The sequence below is a fragment of the Merops nubicus genome, unplaced genomic scaffold (assembly GCF_000691845.1).
Source record: "Merops nubicus isolate BGI_N331 unplaced genomic scaffold, ASM69184v1 scaffold40901, whole genome shotgun sequence".
Classification (NCBI taxonomy): Eukaryota; Metazoa; Chordata; class Aves; order Coraciiformes; family Meropidae; genus Merops; species Merops nubicus.
The window spans coordinates 4,097-29,190 of NW_008589751.1; the positions used below are offsets into that span (position 1 = coordinate 4,097).

Below are 25,094 nucleotides of genomic sequence, written 5' to 3' on the forward strand. Positions count from 1 at the left end.
CCCAATATTTTCTTTATCCACTCTGCCAGTTTCACTCATCCTTCCCTACAACAGAGCTCGGGCACCACCCTCAACTCTCCCAATCCACTCCCTGCAGTTCAGATGGTTTTCCCCGAAGAAGGAAAAGGTTTAAGGCACAGGACAGCAGATGCACAGCTAACGTAGGATCAACACAACTGAATTTTTGTGCTGGGTGAGTTGGGAGCTCCTATACACCACGTGCTTTGCAAAATCCTGACTCAAAAGGCGCTAAAGTGAATTTACACAGTGGTTTTAGGTCTTTCAAGGCATGGATGGGTAAAGAAAATAAAAAGGCATCAATGTGAAACCTGATAAACTTGTTAGGATCCGATTTTTGGGGGAGGAGGAGCAGGAAGGGAGGGGAACTTCCCAGAGCAGGCTCCGAAGTGTAAACTTTAACTTGTGATTTTTATTTGAACAGTCAAGATTGTTACCCATCACTGCAAGGTTAGCAATATGAATTAGATTTAATTTTCTTATTTTTTTTAAAAACCGGTAAACTGATTTCTCTTTAAAAAAATAAAATCTCTGATCTTTTAAGGTCACTTCAGCTGCATTTTTAAAGTGGCTTTTTTTCTGGAATGATGGAAGTTGAAACCCTCGTGTTCAGCCCTTTAAGGTCAAGGCTGAACCCAAGAGGTTTTAAGTCAAGTCCATTTTGTCTCACGCTTTCCAAAGCTTTAAATGGTGGACTTCGAGAAGGACACACGCAGGTGCTGATTCTCACCCAGGTCATGGTTGTGGAGCTCAATGAGGGATTGAATGGCTTCTTCCACAGAGCCCATCTGGATCAGAGCCATTTTACGGTCCTTCCTGGCAATGCAAAAGTTTAAGTCATATTCAGTGCCCCTGCATGCAGAACTCCCTCAGCTCCACATAAGTTTTCTTATCTAGCACTCAAGGCCAGCAGACAACTACCTGGGTAATTGCAATGTCCTTTGCTTTGTAGATGGAAGGGTTTGTCTCTGAGATAAACATGTACAAGTTCTCACTAGACTACCTCAGTCTTCATCTCATACTCACCACGCACTTGATCCAGGGTTACTCTGGAACTCTATTCCAGAAAGTCAAATACAAAGTTAGTGCGGATTCTGCTCGTCTTTCACTTAGCTACAGTTGGAATTCTATCAGAACCAAGTACTTCTACGCTTCTCACATTGACAACCCCAGTGTTAAGGAAAGGACACAGGAGAAAACACTTACTGGAAGAATTTGAATCCTTTGACCACCCCACCGTTGCCTGAAAACAACATCTTAAGGTCTTCTTCAGTTATCGAAGGTCTGAAACAAATAATTTTTCCAGTCAAATGTACATCAACAGACTAAACCCAATTCTCATCAGCACGTTTTCTAAATTCTCTTGGACAGAAAATGCTACGAGAAGCACAGGGAGATGGGCAAAGCCTCCTTCCTCCCGGCAGCAAAAGCCGACTGCAGGTACTCTCACACTGAACCTGGCAACATGTTTGTACTCAGCCAGGAGTACACAAGAGCTCTCCACACGGACACTTACGGAATGTTGGACAGGTGAAGAGTGGCAGAAGGCGGAAAGATGTTTTGGAAATTTTTGGAGCCTGGCTTCTTGAAGCGGTGGAGGGGAGAGTTGCTGTAGTCCTTGGTCAGGCCGCGGTCCTCCTGCCCGTCGCGGGGCAGCTGCACGGTCTGGTGCTTGGACAGGGTGATGCGGATGGGCTTCCCGTGCAGCTTCTGCCCGTTCAGGTGGCTCATGGCTGCAAGGGTGAAGGACAGCGCTGACTACAGGGGCACGACACAGCTTTGCTCAGACACTGCTATCACAGCAGCTAGTGTCTCACTCCAGTTCTTTCTGCAGACTCTGTGTCCTCCAGGAACCCTGGGACAGGCACCGTTACTCTGCCTTACTTACTGTCTATTATATTTTCCTCTCTAGATTATCTTGCAAACGAACCAGACCTTCTCCAGGGATGCCCCAAATTCACACCATGTGCCAGGCAAAGCACATCAGTGCATAAGGACATTCAGGCCTTTCTTCAGAAGAGAAGAAAGTACCAATATTGAAGCTTTAACTATCCATTGGGCCTCTTAATGCTAACAGTATGAGACTTCGAAGCTTGCTTACCAAGCTGGCCCTGGTTTCCATCACTCATCTGCACTAGGGCATTGTCTTTCTTCTTAAACAGAATCTTCACCCTCTGCACATCACCATAGACTCCTTCAAAAAGTGAGGAAACAAGAACAGTCTTAGGCAGGGGAAAAAAAAAAAATGAAGTCGCAATTCAACTTAACATTAGCTACTCAACCCAACAGCAAAAACATTCACAACCAGAACTGATCTCATTCCAACCACAGTTACTTATTCTGCTCTAATTAAGGAAAATTCTTATATAGCAGAATAATAATGGAACAATACATTAAAGAAAAAGACACTGGGTTTCAGCAAAAAGCAAAATTCTTACTGCCAGAAGACTGGACAATTTTGCATGCTATCACAATTTAAAACTCTTACAAAAGACATGCAAAGCAATAAACCATGCACAACTCAACATAAAATAAAGGCAAACTAAATTAAATAGCAAACTAAATAAACAATGTAAAATGAAATTACGCATTCAAAAAAAAGGCAAACTGCAAACTGTACATTTTTGAAGTATCAAAAAAGTAATCTCAAATAAATGAAAAACAAGGTAATAAAAAGTGTGAATAATAACATACCGAAAAGAATAAAGAGGCATTGGGGTGTAACTCTCTTTAGAGAACAGCAGAGCAAGGCAGCGGAGGGACAGGGAAGAGGTAAGGAATCGAAGGGGAGAGCGAGGTTGCACAAATCGTCCACAACGAGGAAGGGCAGAGTCCCCGCAGGAAATGGCGAAATTGGTTGATGGATGATGAAGTTTTCAAGATGGTTAATATTGAAGGGCAGGTTGGTTTCCGAAGAGCAGGGTTTGGTTTGGTTTTTTTTTTGGAAGGGGAATGTTTTTATTTTTTTTTTTTGTTTCAAGCAACAACAGGAAGCAGAAGTACCGTGCAGTCAGTTGGCAAAGAAATTCCGGATCAGGGGAAGAAAAAAAATTCAGGGATGGGGAGAAAAGAAAAAAGTAGCAAAAAACACAGGTCAGTAAATACATAAGGAAATATGTAGTGTTCCATCAGTCAGATTTATAGAATTCTACATACAATAACTTGTTTACAGAAACAGTTAATAGGTTTCACCTAGTGGAACACAATGATAAAGAAAAGGCATTTTTACTTAAGATATACAAAGAAGTAAGAGACAGTATCACAACAGAGCGACTTCTACAGCCTTTAACAGTGAATTTAATTGCAGTGGGATCCCCCAAAATCTGACCCAAAATATCTTCTGATTACAATATTTTTTTTTTAGAAGAAATGAATTCATGAAGTCAGGTACATCTGTACCTGCTGCTTTAGGACCAGCAGCTGTGGGAAGCAATTCATGGCTGAAAAAAAGCCAAGGGAAGCCCATGGTAGACCCCGGTCACTGCCTCTGGACCTCTGCCACCACAAAACCCCCCGGGCTCTGCTGGGAGCGCTGGCTACAGAGGAACTGGGTGCCTCGTTTGCAGCAGAGGCTACTCCTGGCCATCCCCATGGCTCAGCCTCACCAGAAGGGCTGCAGCTCGGCCATGACAGCGGGAGCAGTGGCTCTGCCCCGGTGGCCGCGCCACCTCCGCACACAGCCAGAGCCTGCGCCCAAAGCCAACGCCCGCTGAGGCATGCAGACCTCTTCCACTCACCAAGGAAAGGAAAAAGGGAGTAACTTCAGTTTCTGTGATTCTGATTCAGAAAAAAACCTTAAACATCACTGCAGAGTAGTCACTCTGGAGAAATACTGTCTCTTTATTAACTGGTTGTGCACAGGTAAGTTTCTACAACACTGATTATACAGGCAATGGAAAAAGTTTCAGGTCTGTTAGTTCACAGCTTCAGTACAAGTATCAAAGTCTCTCTAGCCCAAAGATAAGCTGGATGGATAGTGAAGAGCCCATCAAAAAATACAAGGCATGAAATAAGTGCTTGCTCCTGCGTGGAGAAGAGCTGCGCGCACCGCTCAGAGCTGAGGGCTCGTACAGGTCGAGCAGGCACAGCGTGATGCTGCCCCTGCCAGCCCCACCAGCAGAACCAGCCCAGGAACAGGCTCCATACCAGTCAGGAGTCACAATGCCAGCTCTCAACATTTATGACTCTCGTTTGAGCAGCAAGTCACAGGACTGAGCCAGAGCTGACGGTTCCTGGGCTGGCAGAGGAGCTCCTAGGCAGGGAGAGCCACTCCTCCAAAACCAGAGCTGCACCACAGCCCTGCCATTATTTCATGCCCTGGAGAAAACAGTTGTGACAGATAAAAAAAAGAGTCTGAAATACTGCTTTAATTGGTTCATCTCATCAAGAGTTAAATATTTTGATCAATCATCACATCCAAGCTTGCCCTTTGATGCAAAAGAGGTTTTGTGGTTACTCTGACATCACTGGTAAGTTTTAGAGCTTTGCAAAGTGGTATTAACTTGTGTGTGCAGACCCACCAGTTAAAGTGCTTTTCAGCAGAGATTCATCATACTCTGCTGCACACACAAGGAGATTCTACACTTTCAGTCCAACAAAGAGCAAAAAGCTGACTGAAAAAAATCCAAGATACCCATACCATATTCTCTTTTGGTGCTGTCTTTCATTACAGAATATTTTTGTTCAAATATTACTTGCTTTGAAGAAATCCAAATATTTCAACTCACTAAATTAAGAAGAATTGAAAATGTAAACTGTGAGCTGTTAAGGAGTTCAGCTAAGGAAAAACTTCCAGGAATCTTGGAAAGGGAAAATGTGCAAGCACATGGCAGAGGAAATACTGCACAGGTATGAGGTGAAGCTGGTAGGGGTCCAGACACTACACAGACAGAGTAAAGCTCAGAACGAACTCTCTCTGTAGTTCTGAATTAATGTATTAAAAACTAGAACATGCCATGGAAAAGGAAGAATGGACATGACTTGTCTGTGACCCAAACGACACTATTCCATGGGAATGGCAGGGAGACTCCAAATGGAAAAGGGAGGAAGGGACAGGCATTGTAGTCTTTATGGGGCAAAAGCAGGCAGGCAGCATCCTTGGCTTTGAACCAAAGAAGAGCAAGACTCATCTGAGATGGACTTTCTCATTTCCCTTTAGCAACTAGAGTACTGGTCTGCTTTAAGTTTTGGAGCTGGCAGAGTAAGTCATTGGCTTTTCTAGTTTGGCTGTTTCCTTTAGGATACAGTGGGATTTCACTTTCAATCGAGTTTCAGCACAATCTGTGTTCAGTGTGAAAGCAGAGGTAACAGGAAGGAGAAGAAAAGTAAAGTTAGGACTCCACTAACCTCAGAATTCAGATTGCTAACCAGCAGAACACAGTTCCCTGCCCCAGTGAGGCCAGGAATGGCAACCCGTCCTGCCGCAGCCACTGCAGCTGCTGCTGGGATAGCCAAAGGAGCTAGTGCTGGAACTGTCAGGCCTGGAAATTAAAGAATATTAACCAGTAAAGAAATCCACAGCACGTACTCTAGTGTATTTGCTGCACCAGAAGGGAGAGCAGCAGCACATCTTCCGGAGCATGCAAATGATCGTTCAACCACAGTGACCATATATCCCAAGAGCAACAGGAGCCTCCAATTCTGGTGCTGCAGGAAATGTTGTAATTTCTAACAGTATTTGCTCTTGCAGTGCCTGATGCTTAAGGGGTGCCTCTCAGCATTACCTTGTTGACTACAATAGTTTGCACGTTTCACAAGAAGCGGAACCAGCAGGAAGCCGCAGCTCTGGTGGTGCGGGAGCGGGATGGCAAACAGCACATTTGGGAGGGTCTTTCCAACCAGTGCATGCCAAAAATGCTTTGTCTTTAACCATGCAGAGAACAATCAGACACTGTGCACTACCACCCACTAATCTCCTCAGAGAAACATCAAAGTCTTCTTTCTAGGCATTTCCAGATTCCCCACAGTAACAGCTGGCACCTCCCTGCATTAGCCCTCTAGAGGGAAGAGCTTTAGAGCTCAAGAAGCAATTACTGGTGATGAGTTAAACAGAACCACTTCTCAAAGCAGCTGTGTACTGACCCATCAGCACAGGAGACACCAACAAAACATGTAAGGTTCAACAGCTTGATCTGTGCTTGTTTGTCACAAAGAAGGAAATTCCATTTAAGTTACAAAAAAGTCAACCCAGCTTGGTCTGCTAGGACAAACAAAGCAGGGACTGTTCTGCCTGGCGCCCAGCGTGTGCTCAGCACCTCAACACCGCGTCCCTCAGAGCCGACGTTTGGCTGCTTCCCTAAACAGCCAGAATTTGTTACCTGCAATGAGCCACAAACTCCATAGTGCCACTAGAACAGTGTCTGCCATTATCTTCACGTTTAAGTACTAGTTCTACCCAAAATGTTTAGGAAAAACTGGACAAACGTTCCTTGCTTTTGACCACATTTACATCTGTGAAATTGAGTTTCCAACCTCTGCAACCACATGAGGAAATTTAAAATATAAAAAGACTATCTCCTCCTCATCTCCCCCAGTTATTTTAAATACTCCTTTACCATCTCTCCCATCCTGTTACTACTATTCTCCTCTTCTCACTGGGCAGTGCCTGGGGTACTACAGCTGTACCAGTTATGCCCTTCTATGCCTCAGTGCCAGCATTTAGAATTTGCAAGACTAACTCAAAAATAGCTCTACTTAGCTTTACATCATTAAGATGCTTCAGCAACAGAAAACCTGTGTAAAATTTCAACTTCCAAAGTACAGTACCTGCACCCTGAGGAATGGGAAAGGTAGGAGGAAAGCCAGCTCCCGCATATGGAGAAGGAGAGATTATTCCTGGGGCACCTGGGAATGAGAGACACGTTACACAAGGACACCCAATAGCAGGAAAACTACAGACTTAGCTGGATTGTCCTCATCTGTCCTTCAACATAAGCATTTAGTTGAAAGCTAAACCCTAAAACATGAACAGGAATTCAAAAATGCCTCTAACATAATACTGAACTTCAAAAGACTACAAAAACTATCCCTCCTCCAGTTCCACTGTTCTGAAACAGCTCATGGAATACAGCTGTTGACCAGAATATAAGCTAGCAGAGCTCCTCTAACTACAACAGAGTTTTCAAAGCATAGGTTATACCACCCCAAATTATGACAAGTCCACACTGCAAGCTAAACAGCAGATGGCACTCGAGGCACAGATAGCTGGGAAGCCTTGAACAGCCCCCACCCAAAGGAGACGAGCTCTCCAAGCAGCAGTGAGCACCCACATCCCTACTAGCACTTTGCACTAGTCTGACTCAGTGGTTCCCCAGTTCTCCTCAGTCACTGTGTTCCAGAACTCTGCATGGCCAAAGGTACAAGGACCACACCCCCTCCCCTCTGCTGACTGACACACGTATCAGTGATACTTGTCCTGCTCCCACTGCCAGAGTTCTCACCAAAAGCAGCTGCCATGGTCTGATCGAGAGTGGGCTGGTTATCTCCAGAAGGTAGGTCTGGTCGTGTGTAATCTCTGCTCTTATCATTGTTGTATTTTACATTGAGACTCGTGAGCTTTGAGAAATCTATGCGCAGCGTGCAGCAGCCGTTGTAGATATTCTGTCCATCTAGAGACTGCAAGGAAACAAACTGTTCTTCACCCAAAGTGCATTTACTGCAAGGTCACAGCCATAGATCCCTAAGAGGGAGGGCATCACATCGTGCCAGTACTCCCTCCACAGGGATCCTGCTTCCTGTGGAGCAAGCTCTGCTTTGATTTATCCCCTGGGTGCTCACCCGCTCTCCGTGCGCTCCTGGGGGGAATTCCCTCCCACCCACATGTCTGCTCTGCCTTCAGGGCAATGCTCCTGGGAACATAACATGACCACCAAATACCCCAGAATGCCCATTTTAACATGGATCCTAGATGAACAGAAGCCAGCCTACAAGTTAAAATAATTCAAGTGTTTAGCACCACAAGCACACTACTCACCAATTTGGCATGCTGAGCGCTCATTGGGTCAGCATATTGTAACAGAGCCTGAAACTGGTTGTTCTTGGTGAATGTGATTATTTTCAAGACTGTACCAAACTTGGAAAAAATCTGCAAGACAATATTTGCATATCTTATTTTCAGTAAGTTCATTTCATATTGAGCACCATTATTAGAAGCAGAAACAAGAAAAGTTATCGTTCACCTTTTTAGCTTTCCAATGTAAGAATTTTAGGATTTAAACCATACCGTAGGCATTGTTTAACGTGCATCACGGCATCAGTTTGGAAAATCAGGGTGACTGAACTGCACCTGAATAAAGTTCTTGTTTTGTTATGAATTCTTACACAGGAAGATTCACATACACCTTCACAAGCTGGAAGTTCTCCAAGAGTTTCAGGGTTCCTTAAATGCAGTCAAGCTTGCACACTGCACACGAAAGTACAGGAACCACAGCAGGAACCTTCCAAACAGGCCACTGCCTAAATGATCCTTGGACACTGTACCTTCCCCTGCCCTCGCACAATGACACGTAGCAGCTGCTTCTGCTACACCCTAAACAGAACTGGCTGAGCTGTCCTGAAAACAAATATCCATCCCTTGCACCATACCAGACTGCAGGTCCGTTTTAATTGGATTACAATGAAATCTGTAAAAGTCTGACCAGATTGGGATCAAAACCAGAAGAACCTTGTGTAGGTGTCCAACTCTCCAGCCAGGAGAAATTTGACAGCTGTGCTCAGAACCTGAATGATGCAGATGACCATCACTTGCTGTTAGAACACATACTTTGCAAATGCAACGATTTGTTGGCACCCCTTCCTCCAGGGCAACCTTCCAGGAGTTGTAGCAACATGTTTTACCTGATGCAGAACGTCCAGAGTGACAGGATAGAAGAGGTTCTCCACAATGATCCTCAGGACAGGGCTCTGGCCAGCCATCGCCATTCCCGCATCAACGGCTGCCGCCGGGGTTGGCTGCGTCAGGTTTCCAGCCTGGACCAAGTTCACGGCCTGTAGAGCTGCCTGGGCACGCTTCAGAACAAACATTCTGTGAGACCAACACTTCTGACTGCAAACAGAGCCAGCCCTCCCTGAGCTTCCCCCTGCAGGGTACCTGCGGGACCGACGCGAGCAGAGCAGCGACTGCTCCTCGCGCTGGGGGTGCACGTTCCACACCCGGCCGACACCGCCCAGCCCCCCCAGCAACAGCAACAACACACCCCAAACGAAATGGGAAGGACTTATGCTACTGCCAGAACCTTCCTCAGTATCTACAGATGGAACAAAATCATTCTGCCGTTTAGGAAAAAGGGAAAACCCAGGCTCTTCTGGGGTGAGACACCACTTCTGGAGTGCTAGGGAAGCTGAGGGATTAATGCCCATCTGCCACAGGGATCCAGGAGTGGAAACTGCCTTGGAGTTTTCCTGTTGATCCCCCTCACACACAGGGCACTACCATGTGCTCACTGTTGTGCATTCAGTGCTGACAGCTTTCTTAGACTAGATGCTCTGATCCTGATGAAAGCCAGCCTGAGAAGTGACAGGAGGCAAACAGGATGTACTCAGCAACCACCCTGATAAGGAGGCACAAGTAACTTGACCTCCCTTCCAGTGTTCCTGTCCTGAAAGGTGGCCAAGAGCAGCTGAGTAAAAGAAGGGAACTTTTTACCCTATGCAGAGCCTATCTTGCACAGAGGGGACAGACAGCCCAGACCAGCCCTGAGCATTGCTGTGCTCGTGCTGCCTGCCTCAGTGCCCACCAGCTGCAGGTTGCACTCGACTGCAGGCACAAGCTTTGACCCATCAGAGGTTCATTTTATACAAATCCCTCAAATGTTCAGAACAAATGTCCTGAAGTGGCAGATGTTAATCAAGGCTTCAGATGGGTGTTTGGTGACTGCTCGACTGAAGAACACTAGAGCACCCCATCTTACCATCTTCTGTTCTCTCTGCATTTTCCTCCACTGATGCTGAGGCAGTTGTAGCAGCTCATTTAACAGTCTGTTGAGACTCTGGGTAAAAGCTATCAAAGGAGACCTTACTCCAGAAGTTTGTGTGCTCTGTTTAGCACTTGGATAGTTAAAGGGAATCTCAGAACCCTCCCAGGCCTATACCAGCAGCACTCAAACCAGCAGCAGAGAACTGTCTGTCCCTCCCACCAGTACAGCAAGAAGAAGCACTAACTGCTTGGTTTGCAGAGCTGTCAGTCTTGAGCTCCTTGTGGTTGGAGAACTGGATGTAGATGGGCTGGTTGCGCAGGACTGGAGTGACAGTGGTGTAGTAGTTCACCAGGGTGTTGGCTGCATCCTCCGTGTTCATCTCTATGAAGGCCTGCACACAAACCAGACTGACATTGGCACACGACCCCAGCGCCAGCAGCGGGAGAGCTCCCAGCTCAGCTGCAACTGCTCCACTTCCGCAACTGCTTTTACAGGGGAGTTCTCATACACAGGACTAAGAACCAACTGTACACGCAACAAATGAGGATATTCCCTGTCCAGACTGATGTGACGTCATGTTTCAGTCTCATCCTGTGAGACCTTCAAGCTTACATGTATTTAGGAAACTGGAAATGACAGAAGTGCCTGCAAGAATGCAGAAGTACACCAACAATCCAGATTCTTGACACACGTCACATCAAGCAGCTTCCCAACTTCTCTACAGAGCAGCGAGCCCACTCACTGTCCGTACCTTCAAGGTCTGCTCTACTTCAAAACAACATCATCAGGGACTGTAGCAAGTCATTACACTAAGTACTTACACATAATGCTACCACGCAATATATCAGAGGCACATTTTCATAATTAAGATTAAAGACAGTATTTTAAGCGATGATTAAAGTTGGCTTGCTTTTTTACTCCTTAATTGTAAGGCCATTTTAGTTACCAAATTAGTGCACACCTCCGGCATTACCCAAGAGTGTTGTAGCTTTGCCCAGCTAATTCCCTGTGCCTGTACAGGTGTCCTGACCATGCCAAGTTCCATGGGTGGTTACTCAACTGTCAGGCCAGCTTGAGTGAAAAAGGCCAACTCATGGCACTTCTGTCCAAATAACTCACCTGGTCTGTAATTTAGAAACCAGGCATAATGCTAATTATAAGTGACAACCTGTAATTATGGACTTAACTCTTTGTGCAGCCTGAAAATAGTATCTTCTACAGCTCTTGGGATAATCATGGAAAAGTAATAGTATGCAGAAGTTATGGACTCCTCATACACGACAGTTTTTTGAAACAACTTCGATCTGGTTTACTGATGACAAACTCATCAAGCCTTTGACACAAGCCCTGCTTTCAATTACAGAGACAATACCTGATTTTTTCCTTTCAGCATGAGAAGATTGGTGACCTTGCCAAAAGGTAAGCCCAAAGAAATGACCTCTGCCTCCGTGACGTCACTGGGGAGTTTACGGACGTGGATTACTCGGGATGGGATCCCAGCAATTCTATTGTCATGTTTGAATTTTTTGCTGTCGTTTCCATTAGCTGTAAAGAGCAAGAGTTCCTGCTTATTGGAGTGAGTTTGACAGATTATGCACAACTTACCTCTCTTGATGTACAGCTTGTGCTCCCCAGCCAGTTACTGCTCTATTACAGAGAAATTCCATCGACTAATTTTACTCAAGTCCAAAGACACATGGTTTTACTCTTCTTCCCAAATGACAGGATCAAGGGATGTAGCTGAATGCCACTGTGATGGGATCAACTCACAGGTGCCATTTTACAGCTGATTTACAGCACACACCCACCATCCACATTTCTACAGGGTGTAGGTCTGAGCCACTATCTCTAGATTGCAGCTTTATTTCTTTTCACGTGTTCTTGGCAGTGATGCGGTTTGAAGGGGACTTTTTAAAGCAAGTGGTATTAAACCAAACATGAACCAAAATTAACTTTAGATCAGCTGGATTAACCATATGGCAAAGACATGGGCTGACACGGTCTGTCAAGGAGCCCACAGGGAGAATGTGAAGGGATCGGAGGACAACAGCAGCTCAGAGTAAGACCATTCAAGGCACAGAGGGCAAAATTCTAGACTGAGCACCCAAGGATAGAGTCTGGGGTGGGATTATTAACCTCTAGATGGTGTAAGACTTCCAAGCAGCAGCAAACTACTACATACAGCCCGAATAACCCTAGATGAATTTCAACTGTGCTGCAAGTGTAACAGTTGACAGCAAAAGCTCCAAGTCCTAATCCTGTAAAACCACTTCAGTGCTGTCCTGCAGCAACCTGATTCAGTCTACTAACCTTTTAATGGTACAGGACAGGTTATTATTCTGCACAGTAATACAAAAGACTAATAAATACTAAAAATAAAGATTTTAAAATTAAAACTAAGTGAGAAAAACACAGACCTCCTCATAGCATTTGCAATACTTATAAATTGCTGTTTTTTCAATAGGCAATATTACCTGCAGAAGAGTTGCTGCTCATGATAAAGGGTCCGTTAGTAACACAGACAGACAAAAGCTCGTCAGTTCCCCTCTGGAAAAGAAAAGACAGAAGGTAAACTGTCAGCATTTTCAATAAATTCTACTCAGGAACTCCTAAAGCAAAACAATTGAGTTTAAGCTGTAGAGAAGCTGAACAAACGCAAGTGAAAATATACTGACCATGGGCAGTGAGCCTCACCTCCATGAATTAGGCATAAGTAAGATCTAATTTAGTTACTGAGTAGCACTATCTGGTATTTCCTTTCAGCTAAGTAATTCTTTTCAGATTAGGAGGAATCTTAGCAGTTGAAGAATTGCTGAGTTGTCTGAACCAGTAAATGCAGTGTTGTGCACTGATCGTTACGCTCCCCTGTGGCAGCCAACACAACAGACTTCTGACTATTCCTATAGGACAAGACTTTTGTTCTTTTTGGTCAAACTAGAACAACGCTGTAGTTGATCAAGAACAGCCAACCAAAAAGACCTCCTGGTATTCTTCAAGAGGACCAAGATTATTTTGCTGTGGGTTACCAGGAGTAAGGAAGTCTTAAGCAAAAGACAAGTTATCAGAAGCTGGTCAAAACTGTTTGCATGTGACTTGGAAATTACAAACCAAAGACGTGTATTTCCCAGCTACAGGCAGAAGATGCAACCCCAAGAAATTCAGGCCTGAAATCTCTTCCCCTCCTTCCCACAGGAAAGTGCAGATCAGGGAAGTAAAGCAACCAGCAAAAAGCTACTCTTCAAATTTTACAGCAGAGTAGGTCCACACGTAATAATTTGGGTTCTAGTACAAAACAGACTGGTAACCAGTTTATCTTCCAGCCACAACCCCAGAACAGCAGCAACAGCTCCTCTGTCAGCCGTGCCACAGTCTCCATAAGCACAGGCAGACCACAGCAGAGCAACTGGAAGGCCAGGGGCACAAAGCCTCTGTAATCCCACCCTCCACTGCCTCCACACTACGAGCTGTTCTAGTTACAGTCAGCGTGGCTACTTGAAAACAAAAAGCTGGTAGCCCAGCATATCCAGGCACCTCAACCCCTTGATTTTTCTTACTGCAGCACCTGCCTTTCACCTCTATGGAGGAAGAAGACATCTGACAACAAATTCTAAACCAAACAGTTCCTACTAGAATTGGAGTCCCTGAACAAACTAGTAGTGCAGATTTACAGAAATGCATTAGTCAATTTTTCTTTTAGTAGCTGTAGGTAAAATCCCACCAATGTACAGCACAAAGGCAATGAATTGCAGGGGCCTGGAACTTCCCCATTCCTGCAAATAAAGCTGAGCAGGTCACTGTACACAATGTTTGTGTTTTACTTCATCACAGCGTTCCCTGTGAAGTCACTCAAAGTACCTCCACTGACCAAGACCAGTCTGACCCCAGCAGGAGGTGTGAAAAGCAACACCAGGACAAAGGCAGACAAGACTACAAATTACAATCTATACTTATAGACATAATACAGCTTAAAATCAGTATGGCTTGATTTCAGTTGTGTTACACAGAAGACCCCAAATCCTGCTGTAAACTGAGCAAACATGATAATATAAAAATCTAGCACAAATGTACTCTGCCTGCTCCTCACTGGCCAACTGAGGCTCCCCCCACACCTCACACAGGGGACACCTGCAGGACTGTGTCTGGGGACAGGCCAAGCTCTCTGCTCGACCCCCCAGCACGCAGCCTGGGAAAGTAGGTCACAGAGAGCCCCAGAACCAACTACACACCCATTTGGTTTTTCCTTTTCCCCTTCAAATCTTGAATTTCTTGTTTGACTACTCACTGCCAGCTCTTCAAAGACAGGCTCAGGACTTTGATGTCCTGAATACGTGAAGCAAGGGCAGGTTCCCAAACTCTGGCTCGTGTGCTGCTGCTGCTGGTCACCTGCAAGCACTGCCCAGGTCCCACAGAGGCTCCGGGCACCCTGCGAGGTCTCCTCCTGCTGACATCGTGCCAGAACTGGGAATAGGCCTTTTAACAGCTCTTGTAATTAGCACTGGGATTCACGAGTACAGCGAGAGGCAAGCTGCTCTGGAAGGCTCTCAGCCTCTGATCCTGTCCTTTTGATGACTCAATGCATCATTCCAAGGGTAAAAACCCCACCAGTTTACTGCACAAACCTCCCGTGCCTGAGCCACCATAACCACCACAGGCAGGGCTTTACTCTGTGGCCTGGGCAACAACCAGCAGCAATCGACAAGAACCACCCACCAGCAAAGCCCTAAAAACACAGAAGAGTATACTGGCTCCATAAGACCCCTCACACCAGGCCCTAATGGGCCTTCAACTTTTAAAAAATGCTCTTAAATAGCAATTTGGAAATTTCTGATCATACAGAAATCCAGCACTCCTGGTAAGAATCCATGGTCTGTGCAAGCACACTCGGGCAGCTCTCACCATCCATCATGGAAACGCCAGGAGACCAAGCCACAGATGTGGCTCTCATGGAGGCAACACTAGGAAACTATAAACTGGAAAAACAAACATTTATGCTATTATGGAAAGAATTTAAATTCCCTGAATGTAGCTTTCCTAATGGTTTGTTTAAAATAAACATTTTCTCGCATATTTGAGACTTTACTTGCAGGGCACTTTGACAAGGAATGCTCCTTGTTGCTGCTTCCCACATGTCCATGTTTCTTTAACAGAAGAGCAGCTTCAAATCCACTCCCCTCTTATCTTGGAGACAGTCTAAGATGCCTGCTGTGACCAGAGCCAGGAGGCAAAGGGGGACGATTGTTCAACATCAAAAGAAGCAGCAGTCAATTTGTAAGCTTCCCAGCTGGAAGTACATGCAAAAGAAGAAGGAAGACTGCAGCAGTTGAAAAACTACAATTATTCCAAGATCTCTTCTCTACTCAGGGAAGTTTACAGACAGTACATACCTGGTGCTGTGCAGTTACACCAACATCATTCCACACAGACCCCCTTTGAGAGAACGGTGCTCAGAGCACACCCCATGGAGTCACACCAGTGCCACGAGGGTGCCACGGGGCTGCCACCGGCGCCTCCACCCTGACCAGGCAACAGGCAGAGCTTGCACGCTTCCCACAAGAGTGAGGAGCTGCATCTACCACAACTTCTCACCTGTTTGTTCTTCCTCCTGTTGGTGCTGCTGGAGCTGATCTCCACCAGAAATCCCTATGATGGTTGCTTTTCGGAATGACCTAACCTGAGGTAAAGTAAAACCAAACCCAACCCCAAGAGCTCCATTAATCTGCACTCCTTATGGGGAACCTCAGCAGGAGCCTGTAGCAGCTGTCTGTCCTCACACCTGCAGTGATCACTATCATCTCTTCCAGACTCTGACATCTTCTCTTTCTGTACACATTAGACACTACGAAACTTTAAAACCACATTACAAATTGAAATGCTCCACACCAAGTATCCCAATTCAGTAGATCCAGAGGAACCAAAGTGAGCCTTGTTGTTTTAAAAGAGCTTCTCACCAATGACACAGCCATCAGGGATTCTGAATTACACTGGAAAAGCCAGCACTAAAAGCTGTTGATTCTGAAATGCTATTTAAGTTTAGAACTATGCAAACCCAGCAAAGGGCTGTGGGGATGCTCAGCCACTCACCAGCAACACCCCATAACACCTCTCTGCTTTTATCCTCTGAGCACCACAGAGGCCCAGCGGTGCAGGGGCTTCGCTCCAGACAGCTCAAGATTCTGAAGTTCACATCCCTGCTCACAAACAGCATTAATTTCTGTTGACATTTCTGTTCAGCTAATTCTTTTGCAGCTGGTATTTTTATGATGAGATTAACTGAAGCCACAGTGTGCCAGCAGTAACACGGCTCCACATAAAGCTCTCCATCTGAACCAACAAATCTCCTCTTCCTGTTTACAGAGAGCAGCCACTGCTGCTGAAGTTATGCTGCCCTCACCCAGACCAGGCTCTGGCTGTCTTACCAAACCCACCAGTCACACAAACTACCACCAGGTGAAACGCTGCCCGGAGCGTTTCTATGGCAGCAGCCTCCTTTTGTCTGCAACACTCATGGCTACAAAAGGTCTATTGCTCAAGCTGCATTAATTTGATAAAACGCCCCTGCTCTGCCTGGTCTGGTATCAACACCCCTCCAGTTCCCATCACTGAATCAGAGGAAGGCAGTCTGCAGCAAGGTAGAATTCTAACAGTTCATATTTTTCAAAGTTACCTTTTCCAACACCCCCAAAACTCTAAGCCTTTTTTGCTTTAAAGTTTTAACAACTATGCTGTCAGTTTTAATCTGTCTAGGCTTTCACTGCTTGAAAAGCAACTGCTAATTTACAGGAAAACTACAAACTGCCTCAGTATCACTAGGATTTTACCTCAGCTTTACTGTAGTCTGGAATGAAGCCAGAGGTTGTCTCAGCTCCTACCAGCACACCTAGAAGTACTACAGAAATTCTTAGCTGCCCTATATAATCCTTTATCTACTTAAGATCCAGTCACTTATTCTAAATGGATTACAACAATCAACTGCATTCTGCCTGTGCAAAAAGCTAGAAACAAATACAAGCTGAATGACTATAAAAATATTAGTTTCCTGGCAAAGAGGTGATATTAATCAACCTTCATAAAGCAACAAGTTACAGGCAGAAAGCACAACTAAATCAGTTGTGGAAAGACAGGGCATAAGCCAATGACTGGGAAGCCGGAAAGGTCCAGGCCTGAGGCCTCTGTGAGGGACGTGCACAGCAGCAGCATTCTCTGCCTTTGGGTATGGAGCACATGTCTAATGAGGCTACAGCCAGCAGCTCCCTCCCCGAGAGGAGATCTGGGAGGCACAGAGGCCATCTGCTAACACACACTTAGGAAGAGCAAACCACACACTTAGGAACAGCAAACACCTGCAACAGAAAGTCCCCTCAGAAAAGAAACCAGGAAAGATCTGTACTGTCAGACGTCCTTGGTCTGCTTTTCTAAAGTTCAGATAAAACCCCTCTGTCAGAAGTCTTGGAACTCTGCCTGGCCAGAGCATGCTAGCAACCTTCTGCTACTCCCTTTCCCTATGTCTGCAAAAAGATTTTTGACCTAGTAAACGACCACCGTAATATTTTACACACAAAACAACACAAACCATTGAGAAGCTCACACAAACCCTCTGCTCTGATGAAGTGGAAAAAAAAATGTCTCTGATCACCCAAAAAACTGAGTGCCTCTGAAGTATGCTTCAAGGGCTCCACATGAGGCTGCTCCCAGAGGAATGGAGGAATGCACTGATACTGCAGTTCACAGCTCAAACCACTCTGCAAAGAAACTAGTAAGAGAAATCCAGTCTGATGACATCACTGTTCACACATGTTACATTCCAACATTTTTTTTAAAAAAAAATATTCAAGAGCTAAGGATGGAACTAAGTTTAAACTACATGAAGAAGGATGCCAGTTTTCTTTGTCTTCCATAGAAGCCTCAGTTCCAGCACAGTTCTCCCATATTACCCCCACATGCCCTTCTTCTGCCTCCAACACTCTGAAATCATTTAAAGGTAGGGAAGTGTGAAAAGAAACATTCCAATTTAGGTCACCTACAGAAATCATGAGTCAACCCTTTTGTGAAAGCACCTCTGCAGAACACAATACAGCTGCCTCCTCCTTCAGCCCTAGTAAAGGTACAACGTGGAGATCTGGACAAAGTAACTTCATGGTCCTGAAAAGAGCAGCCCTGGATGGCTGTGAAGTGCAGGGTGATGCTGCTGTCCCACCACGCTGTCAGCAGCAGCCATAATCCCAGTGGGTGACCCCTATGCTCCACCCTCCCTCAGAGGCACAACTTACCTGATCAGAGCAAAAAGTGAGAGGTGGGGGAGAATCCACTTACTTCCCCAAAGTGCTCACTGCATCCCTGTCACTTATCCAGCCCAACCCAGCGCAGCAGTCTGCACACCCCACTGGCACAGGAATCTGTGCTGGGGGTATGGGCCTATCTGACAGGACTAGAGTACGGACGGTGCTCTGTTCAGCTGGGTCCAGCACACACTCACCAACCACATGAGGCTTTTAAAATTCCTGTAATCTCACTCCTGCCTGGACAAGATTCAGTCCTGCACCTTTACAAAAGAGCCAGCACAGTCAACTTCCCACCAAGACTCACATGCAGGTTTTAAGCACCTCTGAAACCATGTTGGTCAGAGCACTGCAAAAAATTTAGTGCTGAGAAAACATTCTCCCACCATAGGTACTGCCACAATAGCTGGTGCCATTTCCAGTGTGTACAGACAGACTTTGAGCTCTTCAGAGGCACCAGAAAATTCCAGCACTGCATTAAAGCGATTGCTCAGGCAGCCTGAGCTGTGGTGTGGCAACAAGACGCGTTACGAGCTCCAGCACAAGGCTGGATCCTGGGCCCACTCATCTCCTCAGTCCCTCCCCGACTTCTCTTTCTGGGTCTTTGCTACTATGGAGACACCCAGTGAAACAAACCTGCCCTTTGAGCAAACAAAAGGTGTGGCCACGTTAAATAGCCCAAAATGCCTGAACTGGAGCGCTGCAGCAATGCAGTCATTCTGGCTCTGTAGAGCAGCACACACCCAAGCTTTATGACAGACTGTTCCCAAGTTGAAACTTAACTAGTAGTCAACCTTGAGTTTTTTAACTCCCTCCAGCAGGGCAGACAGGGCCCTGGTGAAGCTCAGCACAAAGACCATCAGAAGAAATCCTGCCGGCTGAGTCACTCCAGGGAATGGAACCTGTGAAAGAACATTTTGTGCCCCAATCTGTAAAGGGGCAAATTGAAGGCGCAGGTCTAGGGGGAACTCCACAGGAGTTCAATCTCATCTAAATTGCAGTTGTGTAATAATTACAATCTGCTTTGGCAAACACCGAGCAATCATTACACTGGGATTACCAAAACATGCTTGCTGAACTAAGCACAGTGTTCAAGTTTTCATGTGAAGCTGGAAAGGCAGCTACACCAGAGCCACGTAGGATTTGACATTAAATAGCACTTACTCTTCTTGCTAGTGGGAGATGACGACGAATGTGGCACCAGCACATCTCATTTTCTAGTCTGACAACACTTGCAACAGACTGCCAGTGACTCAGAGACCAGAGTCTGCCCCTGCGCTTGTGGGACTGAAAAGTTGAATACTCCTATGTGAAATATCTTGCCTTTTCTTTAAATCAGGCTGAGGACTAAGTAGGCCTGTGGTTAAAACAGAAGATTTTACACTATCATTTTATTAACTGATCATTTTCTGTAAAGCCTCACATAATTTCTTCCACTTACAAGAGGAATCACAGCTTGTCTCCTTTCCAAGCACAAGCCACCTGAGCCAGCTTCCAGGTGAAGAACCACTCTCAACGCGACGGAGAAGCAGCTTTAACAGATCTGACAGCAAATAAGCCCGTGGCAGCCACTGTGCCTCATGCCTCTGCCTCAGCTCCCCCCAAACCCAGGGCAGCACCAGGCTGTGCCCAGGACCCGGGCTGTGGGCTGCCCTCCAGCACGGGTGCACAAACCCTGTGTGCAGCACTGGCAGAGATCAGCTCGGGCTGTTCACCCAGCCCAGCTGACATCACATCCATGGGCCTTGCTACCAACCCAGGGCTCACATGTGTGCTCACGCCTGTCGGAGAGGCCACAAGAGCCAGCTTGTTGCAGCCTCTAACTAAAGCCATAGGAGAGGACTGGAATTTCCTCACAACATTCTTGGCCTGCTGCCTGAAGCCATAATTACTGTTCCCATGGCAAAGATCCTGGCTTGATCACAAATCACTTCTATGCAGTCAGCCTGTACCACACTCTAGCAAACCCCCCTTTTAAAAATTAACTTCTCAAATGCCACAGAAGTGTATGTTTTGTTTCTGAAAGCATGATCTCTCAAAAAGAGCCCAACTTGTCACTTCTTGGTTAAGATTATTCAGCACCTAAACTATTCTGAGACTTTTAAAAACACTGAAATGCAATTTCACTTAAAGAAAAATTACATGTCATAGCTCATACTTTCTACTACGCCAGCCCTGCTCAAGAGACTGTTTGAGCCTAAAAAGACAGTGATAATGAGGCAAATTAAAGAAAGGGAAAGGAGATGCAGAGAACAGCCTTGATCTGAAGAAGCAGCTGCAGGAGTCAGACCCACTCAGAACCTTACAGTTCAAACACAGAACCTCCACCCTAAAGGCATACTTCCCTTTCAGACAGCTATGAAATTATGGGAAGTAATTAAGTCTAAATCATGTGTTTCTAATCTGCAGGACATTCCAGAAGGCTGTGCATCAAGAGCCCCACACCAGAACTGTAATGAGCTTCCTGAACAAGTTCACACACTGCAAAGCGACAAGCCCGTGGCCTGGGCTGAGTGTGAAGCCCAAGCATGGCTCCTACAGTTACCAGCCTGCTAAAAACAAGACCAGCAGGCAGAAGAATGCTCAGGCAGTAAGCCATGAGAACAGAAATGAAATGTAACAAAGATCTCAGAACTACTAATAGAAGCAGATCTCATTACCCCTAATAAGTAAATTAAGGATGCGAGAAAATACCAAATAAAGGTGCCAGCACCCTGCCTTTTGAAACAAAGTGGAGTGAACCGAGACATGCTTTCCTAAATTCTTCAACTGCACACTTAAACTTGGCAACCAGGAACAAATACAGCAACCAAGAGACCACTCTAAACTCTCTCTGACAATCTGTTCAGCAGTGGTTTAAGCTACAGGCACTTTTCCTACTTGTCTGAGAATTCTGTAACATTGGGACACTCCTGTCACAAGAACAGAACATCCAAACAGTCAGCTGGTGTCTCAGTGAAGTACAGGAACAGCCCACAGCTTTTGGGGACACTAACCTTCCAAAACCTTAAACTTGGAGTACCACCACTCCTGCCTTCTTCGTACATAAGAGCAGGAATAAATAAGTTTGTATCAGGTTAAAAAACACTGTTCCTGCTCAAATTTCCATGTCTAATTAAGAAGCTCAGCCAGCAAGCTCTCTGTGAGCTCAGCTCTCCCAACGGACACCAGCAAAGCAGCCCTATCCGAATCTTCTTCCTATTCATGTTTTATGAAGTCAGCAGGTGACAAAACCACAGTTCCACAGCATTATTTTAAAGTCTCAAGCAATTATAAGGAACACGTGCTTCTGAAGGGGAGGCATCAGTTAATGCTTGAAGTGATCCACCTCAGCGATGCCCCAGGGACCAAATGCACACTGACAGACGAGCGGAGCTCCAGCACCAGAGTTATTTCAGTAGACCCACTGAAATGCTTCTGTGATGTTACAGGAACCTTCTGCAGCCCCTTTGAACTACGAGTCAAAAAAGTGGAGCCTCAGAAGAGCTACAGCCACCAAGGTTTTACACTTACCACAGAGGTAAGTGTTGAAGAAGCAACTGATACATGATTTGGTTACACAGCTTTTTGAAACCGAGGTGCCTGCACCTCTCTCCACACAGGAGTCCTACAGCCAGAGCAGCTGAAGTAGTGCAGAAGCAGCAGTATGGGGAAGCTGGACACAGCAGAGCTGCACAGAGCCACGTAGAGGATGAGACATCAGAGAAGCCTTCACTTTGCTCCCAGCTGTGTGCAAACAGGATTCTAACTTACCTAAACAAATCCATGACATGAGCAACACGTTACACCGTAGCATTCAAGAACAGACTTCCATTACACCATCTACACTGGCAAATTAAATGACTTAAACGTAAACAGGTACCATGGCTATGTCAAAAATAATTTTAAAACTTACCTGCATCAAGATGATTCAACATTCCGTTTCACTTCTGCCATTCTAAGTTTTAACTTTATCAAAACCTGCCTTGCCTGACTTGACTGTTTCACTTCTGCCATTCTAAGTTTTGATTTAACTTTATCAAAACCTGCCTTGCCTGACTTGACAAGAAAACTCAGTTTTGATGCACATGATTGTCTCCCCACCCCACAGCACAACTGGTGCAATCGTGGTCACAGTTCTGGCCTGTGCTTGGAGTGGAAGCCCTCGATGGGATTTCTCCCAGTGCCTGTATTAGACACCAGAATGTGCTGCAGTAGGGGCTGAAGTACCCCCCAGCCAGGAGGCCCAAGGCCAGGCAATACCACCACATCCTGCAGCTTTAAGATTTACCCAGAGGACTACAGCTTCAGAAGCTTCCTGGTCTAGTTATGTAAAACCACTTCTTAAAGCTGTAGAAACCTAAAGCTGCAAATTACACATTGTTAAAATGAACTGAGGGGACTTTTACCTAGTTTTGTCAGTTTACTAGGAGATGTATCAAACTGCTCCACAGCAGTCAAACAATGACTTGGTTCACCTTTTATAATGACTATGAACTATTAAACCACCATCCTGTCCAGACTCAAGCCCTTACTCCTCCTCCTCTGATAGCAAACAACTTGCAGCAGATAGCGCTCTCAACCAGAACCAGGCACTATACTGGCACTACAATTAATCCCAACTTCAGATTCTCACAGGAGGAAGAGTTCAAATAACCTTTCCCCTGCAGATAATAAAGAGAACCCCTTGGTGTGGTTAATGCTTCTCAGGAACACTAACAAGTGTGCCTATGCTCAACAGCCATCACACCAAATTTATTTCCAATACCAAAAAACCCATTTGCTGTCTAGAAGCAAACTCTGTGTAGTGTTCCTGCTTCAGAGCTCAGACTACACAGGCTCAGCTCTGCTTCTCATCAGTCCCACCCCACGCCGCATCGCTTCCCCCCCATTCACAACCTCCTCAGGCACCGGGGTGGCAGCCAGCACCACACATCTGGGGCCAGTAAAAAAAGCTGTGGGACTACTGCTTTGAGGGCCAACATCCACACACATGCTATCTAATAAGAGCTGGTAGGGCTGAACTCCCTTCCCTGTCCTCCTGACCCCACAGCGTCAGGGTGCTCAGGAAGGGAGAGGAGACCCCTGCAGCAGCAGAAGGAGCCCACCCACCCCAGTCCCCCACAGCCCCACGGAGCAGGCGCCGCCAGCACACTGAGCTTCAGGGCTGTCTGCACTTTCAAAACCTGAGACTGGAAGGGGAAAGGTTGTATTTACTGTACTCCCGAAAGATAAAAATCAACAGCCAAACACTTTTTTGTGGCAGAAGGATTTTGACATAGGACTGAACAGGAATTCACATAAAGAAAATGGAGTTCTCAAAAGAAAACGGACTAATTTCTCCATCAAGAAGCATTGCCTAACAAATAACAAGCATGGCTTGACATTTTAGTAGGGAAGGGGGCTGTTTCTAAACGTGAAACTTCTTTTCTGACAGTTGATAATCAATGTCCAAATGCCAAGAACTAAATGCTGAGCCATAATAAAAGTTTTAAATGCCTGAGCAGCTGAATTACCTTCTGGTTAAAACCAATGTACATGGTACCAGAAATAACCCTTTAAAGCTGAAGAGCTACATTTGGTGAAGCTAAAACTAGGTCAGATGCTGAGCAGTGTAAAAAGAGAGAAAAAGTGAGAAGTGCCTACCTTGGTACCAACTGTTATATCTTGGACAATGCTGTAGAAAAAAGAAAGAAAAGGATTAAAAAAAGTTAGATAGGTTTGCCACAAATATCCAGCATAGTTTACAGTAGTAAGAAAAAAAGCAAGTCAAAGTGCACAGTTGTCTTTGCAAGTGAGCCAAGGACAGTTCATACAAAGAAAAATTATTAGATGGTGGTGGTGGAGACCCAAGACCCAGCAGTGCCAGAAAACCGCAGCTCTTCCACTGTCTACAGCAGAGCTTGCTCTTTCTGCAGGGGTCCCACAGGGGCAGAGGCCAAAACCCCCCAGCTCACAGCCCAGCACTTCTCCCGGGGCTGCGACGCCTCCCAAACAGCACCTCTGACTAAGCCAAGAGCATCAAGAGTCAACCCCATCACCCACAGCCACTGCAGTTCTGCCCAGAGCAGCGACCTCTCCTAGGCTGGCCAGAGCTGATGTCTAGTGAAATCCTCAGGTCAGCAGTGGAGACCACGGGCACCAGAGCTGCAGTGGTACCACAGACAGGCAGCACCCACTGCCAGACCCGAGCCAGGCCGAGCAGCCCTGAGCCCTGCTGGCACCACAGAGCCAGCCGAACCGAGGGCAGAGAGTGAGGGGCAGGGGCCCTGGAGCTCCCACACGGGGGTGGCCTGCACACAAGGTTCCTCCTGCAATTCTTGTCTACTCCAGAAAACAAAAAGTATTCTTCTGTAATGCAGATCTGAAGGAAAAAGCAATTATTAAACCCTACTATACATGCCTAAACCTCCTAAAATGAGACTTCCCAATTAACTAGCATGAAAAACAGGCATCAGCTGTACCTTGAGCACATCATGCTACCTCTCCGTGGGAGCAAACATCACACACCACAACACACATCCCCCCCTCAGAGCAGCTTCTTTCACCAATGGAATCCAAGTGACTTGCCCACACTGGGCGTGTGGTACCCGTGTGACCTTCCAGAGCACTGCTGCGCCTGCACTCCACCCTGTGGGAGTGCTCACACAGAGCTGAAGGACTTCAGCTACACCCTTGCATTGAAAACTTTTTTTAGCAACTCCAAACCACTGTAAAGCAGCAGAACTGAGAGCAGAAATTACCATTTTAGACTGAAATACACATAGCACTGCCTGTCCCAACTCGTATCTTCCACAGAGCTGGAACTCCAGAGTAAAGGATCCCAAAGCGGGTGGCTGACAGACCTGCAGCAGCTCTGAGGAAACACGGCTGAGAAGCACAAGGCAGGACAGTCATTCTTAAAAGT

The 25,094-nt window shown here is 46.0% G+C and overlaps 1 protein-coding gene across 1 annotated transcript; it reads right to left on the reverse strand.

The window, feature by feature from the left end:
- Positions 1-590: 590 nt before the first annotated feature.
- On the reverse strand, positions 591-24,101 carry PTBP1 (polypyrimidine tract binding protein 1). The gene is made up of 14 exons (XM_008949684.1): positions 23,834-24,101; positions 12,407-12,479; positions 11,305-11,477; positions 10,177-10,323; positions 8,854-9,024; positions 7,991-8,101; positions 7,458-7,632; positions 6,784-6,861; positions 5,365-5,498; positions 2,713-2,746; positions 2,120-2,212; positions 1,535-1,751; positions 1,225-1,302; positions 591-834 (listed from the first exon to the last, which is right to left on the reverse strand). Exons 2-14 carry the CDS (start codon positions 12,426-12,428, stop codon positions 702-704), a joined length of 1,566 nt encoding a protein of 521 aa, XP_008947932.1. The 5' UTR covers positions 12,429-12,479; positions 23,834-24,101; the 3' UTR covers positions 591-701.
- Between the last annotated feature and the right edge of the window lie 993 nt (positions 24,102-25,094).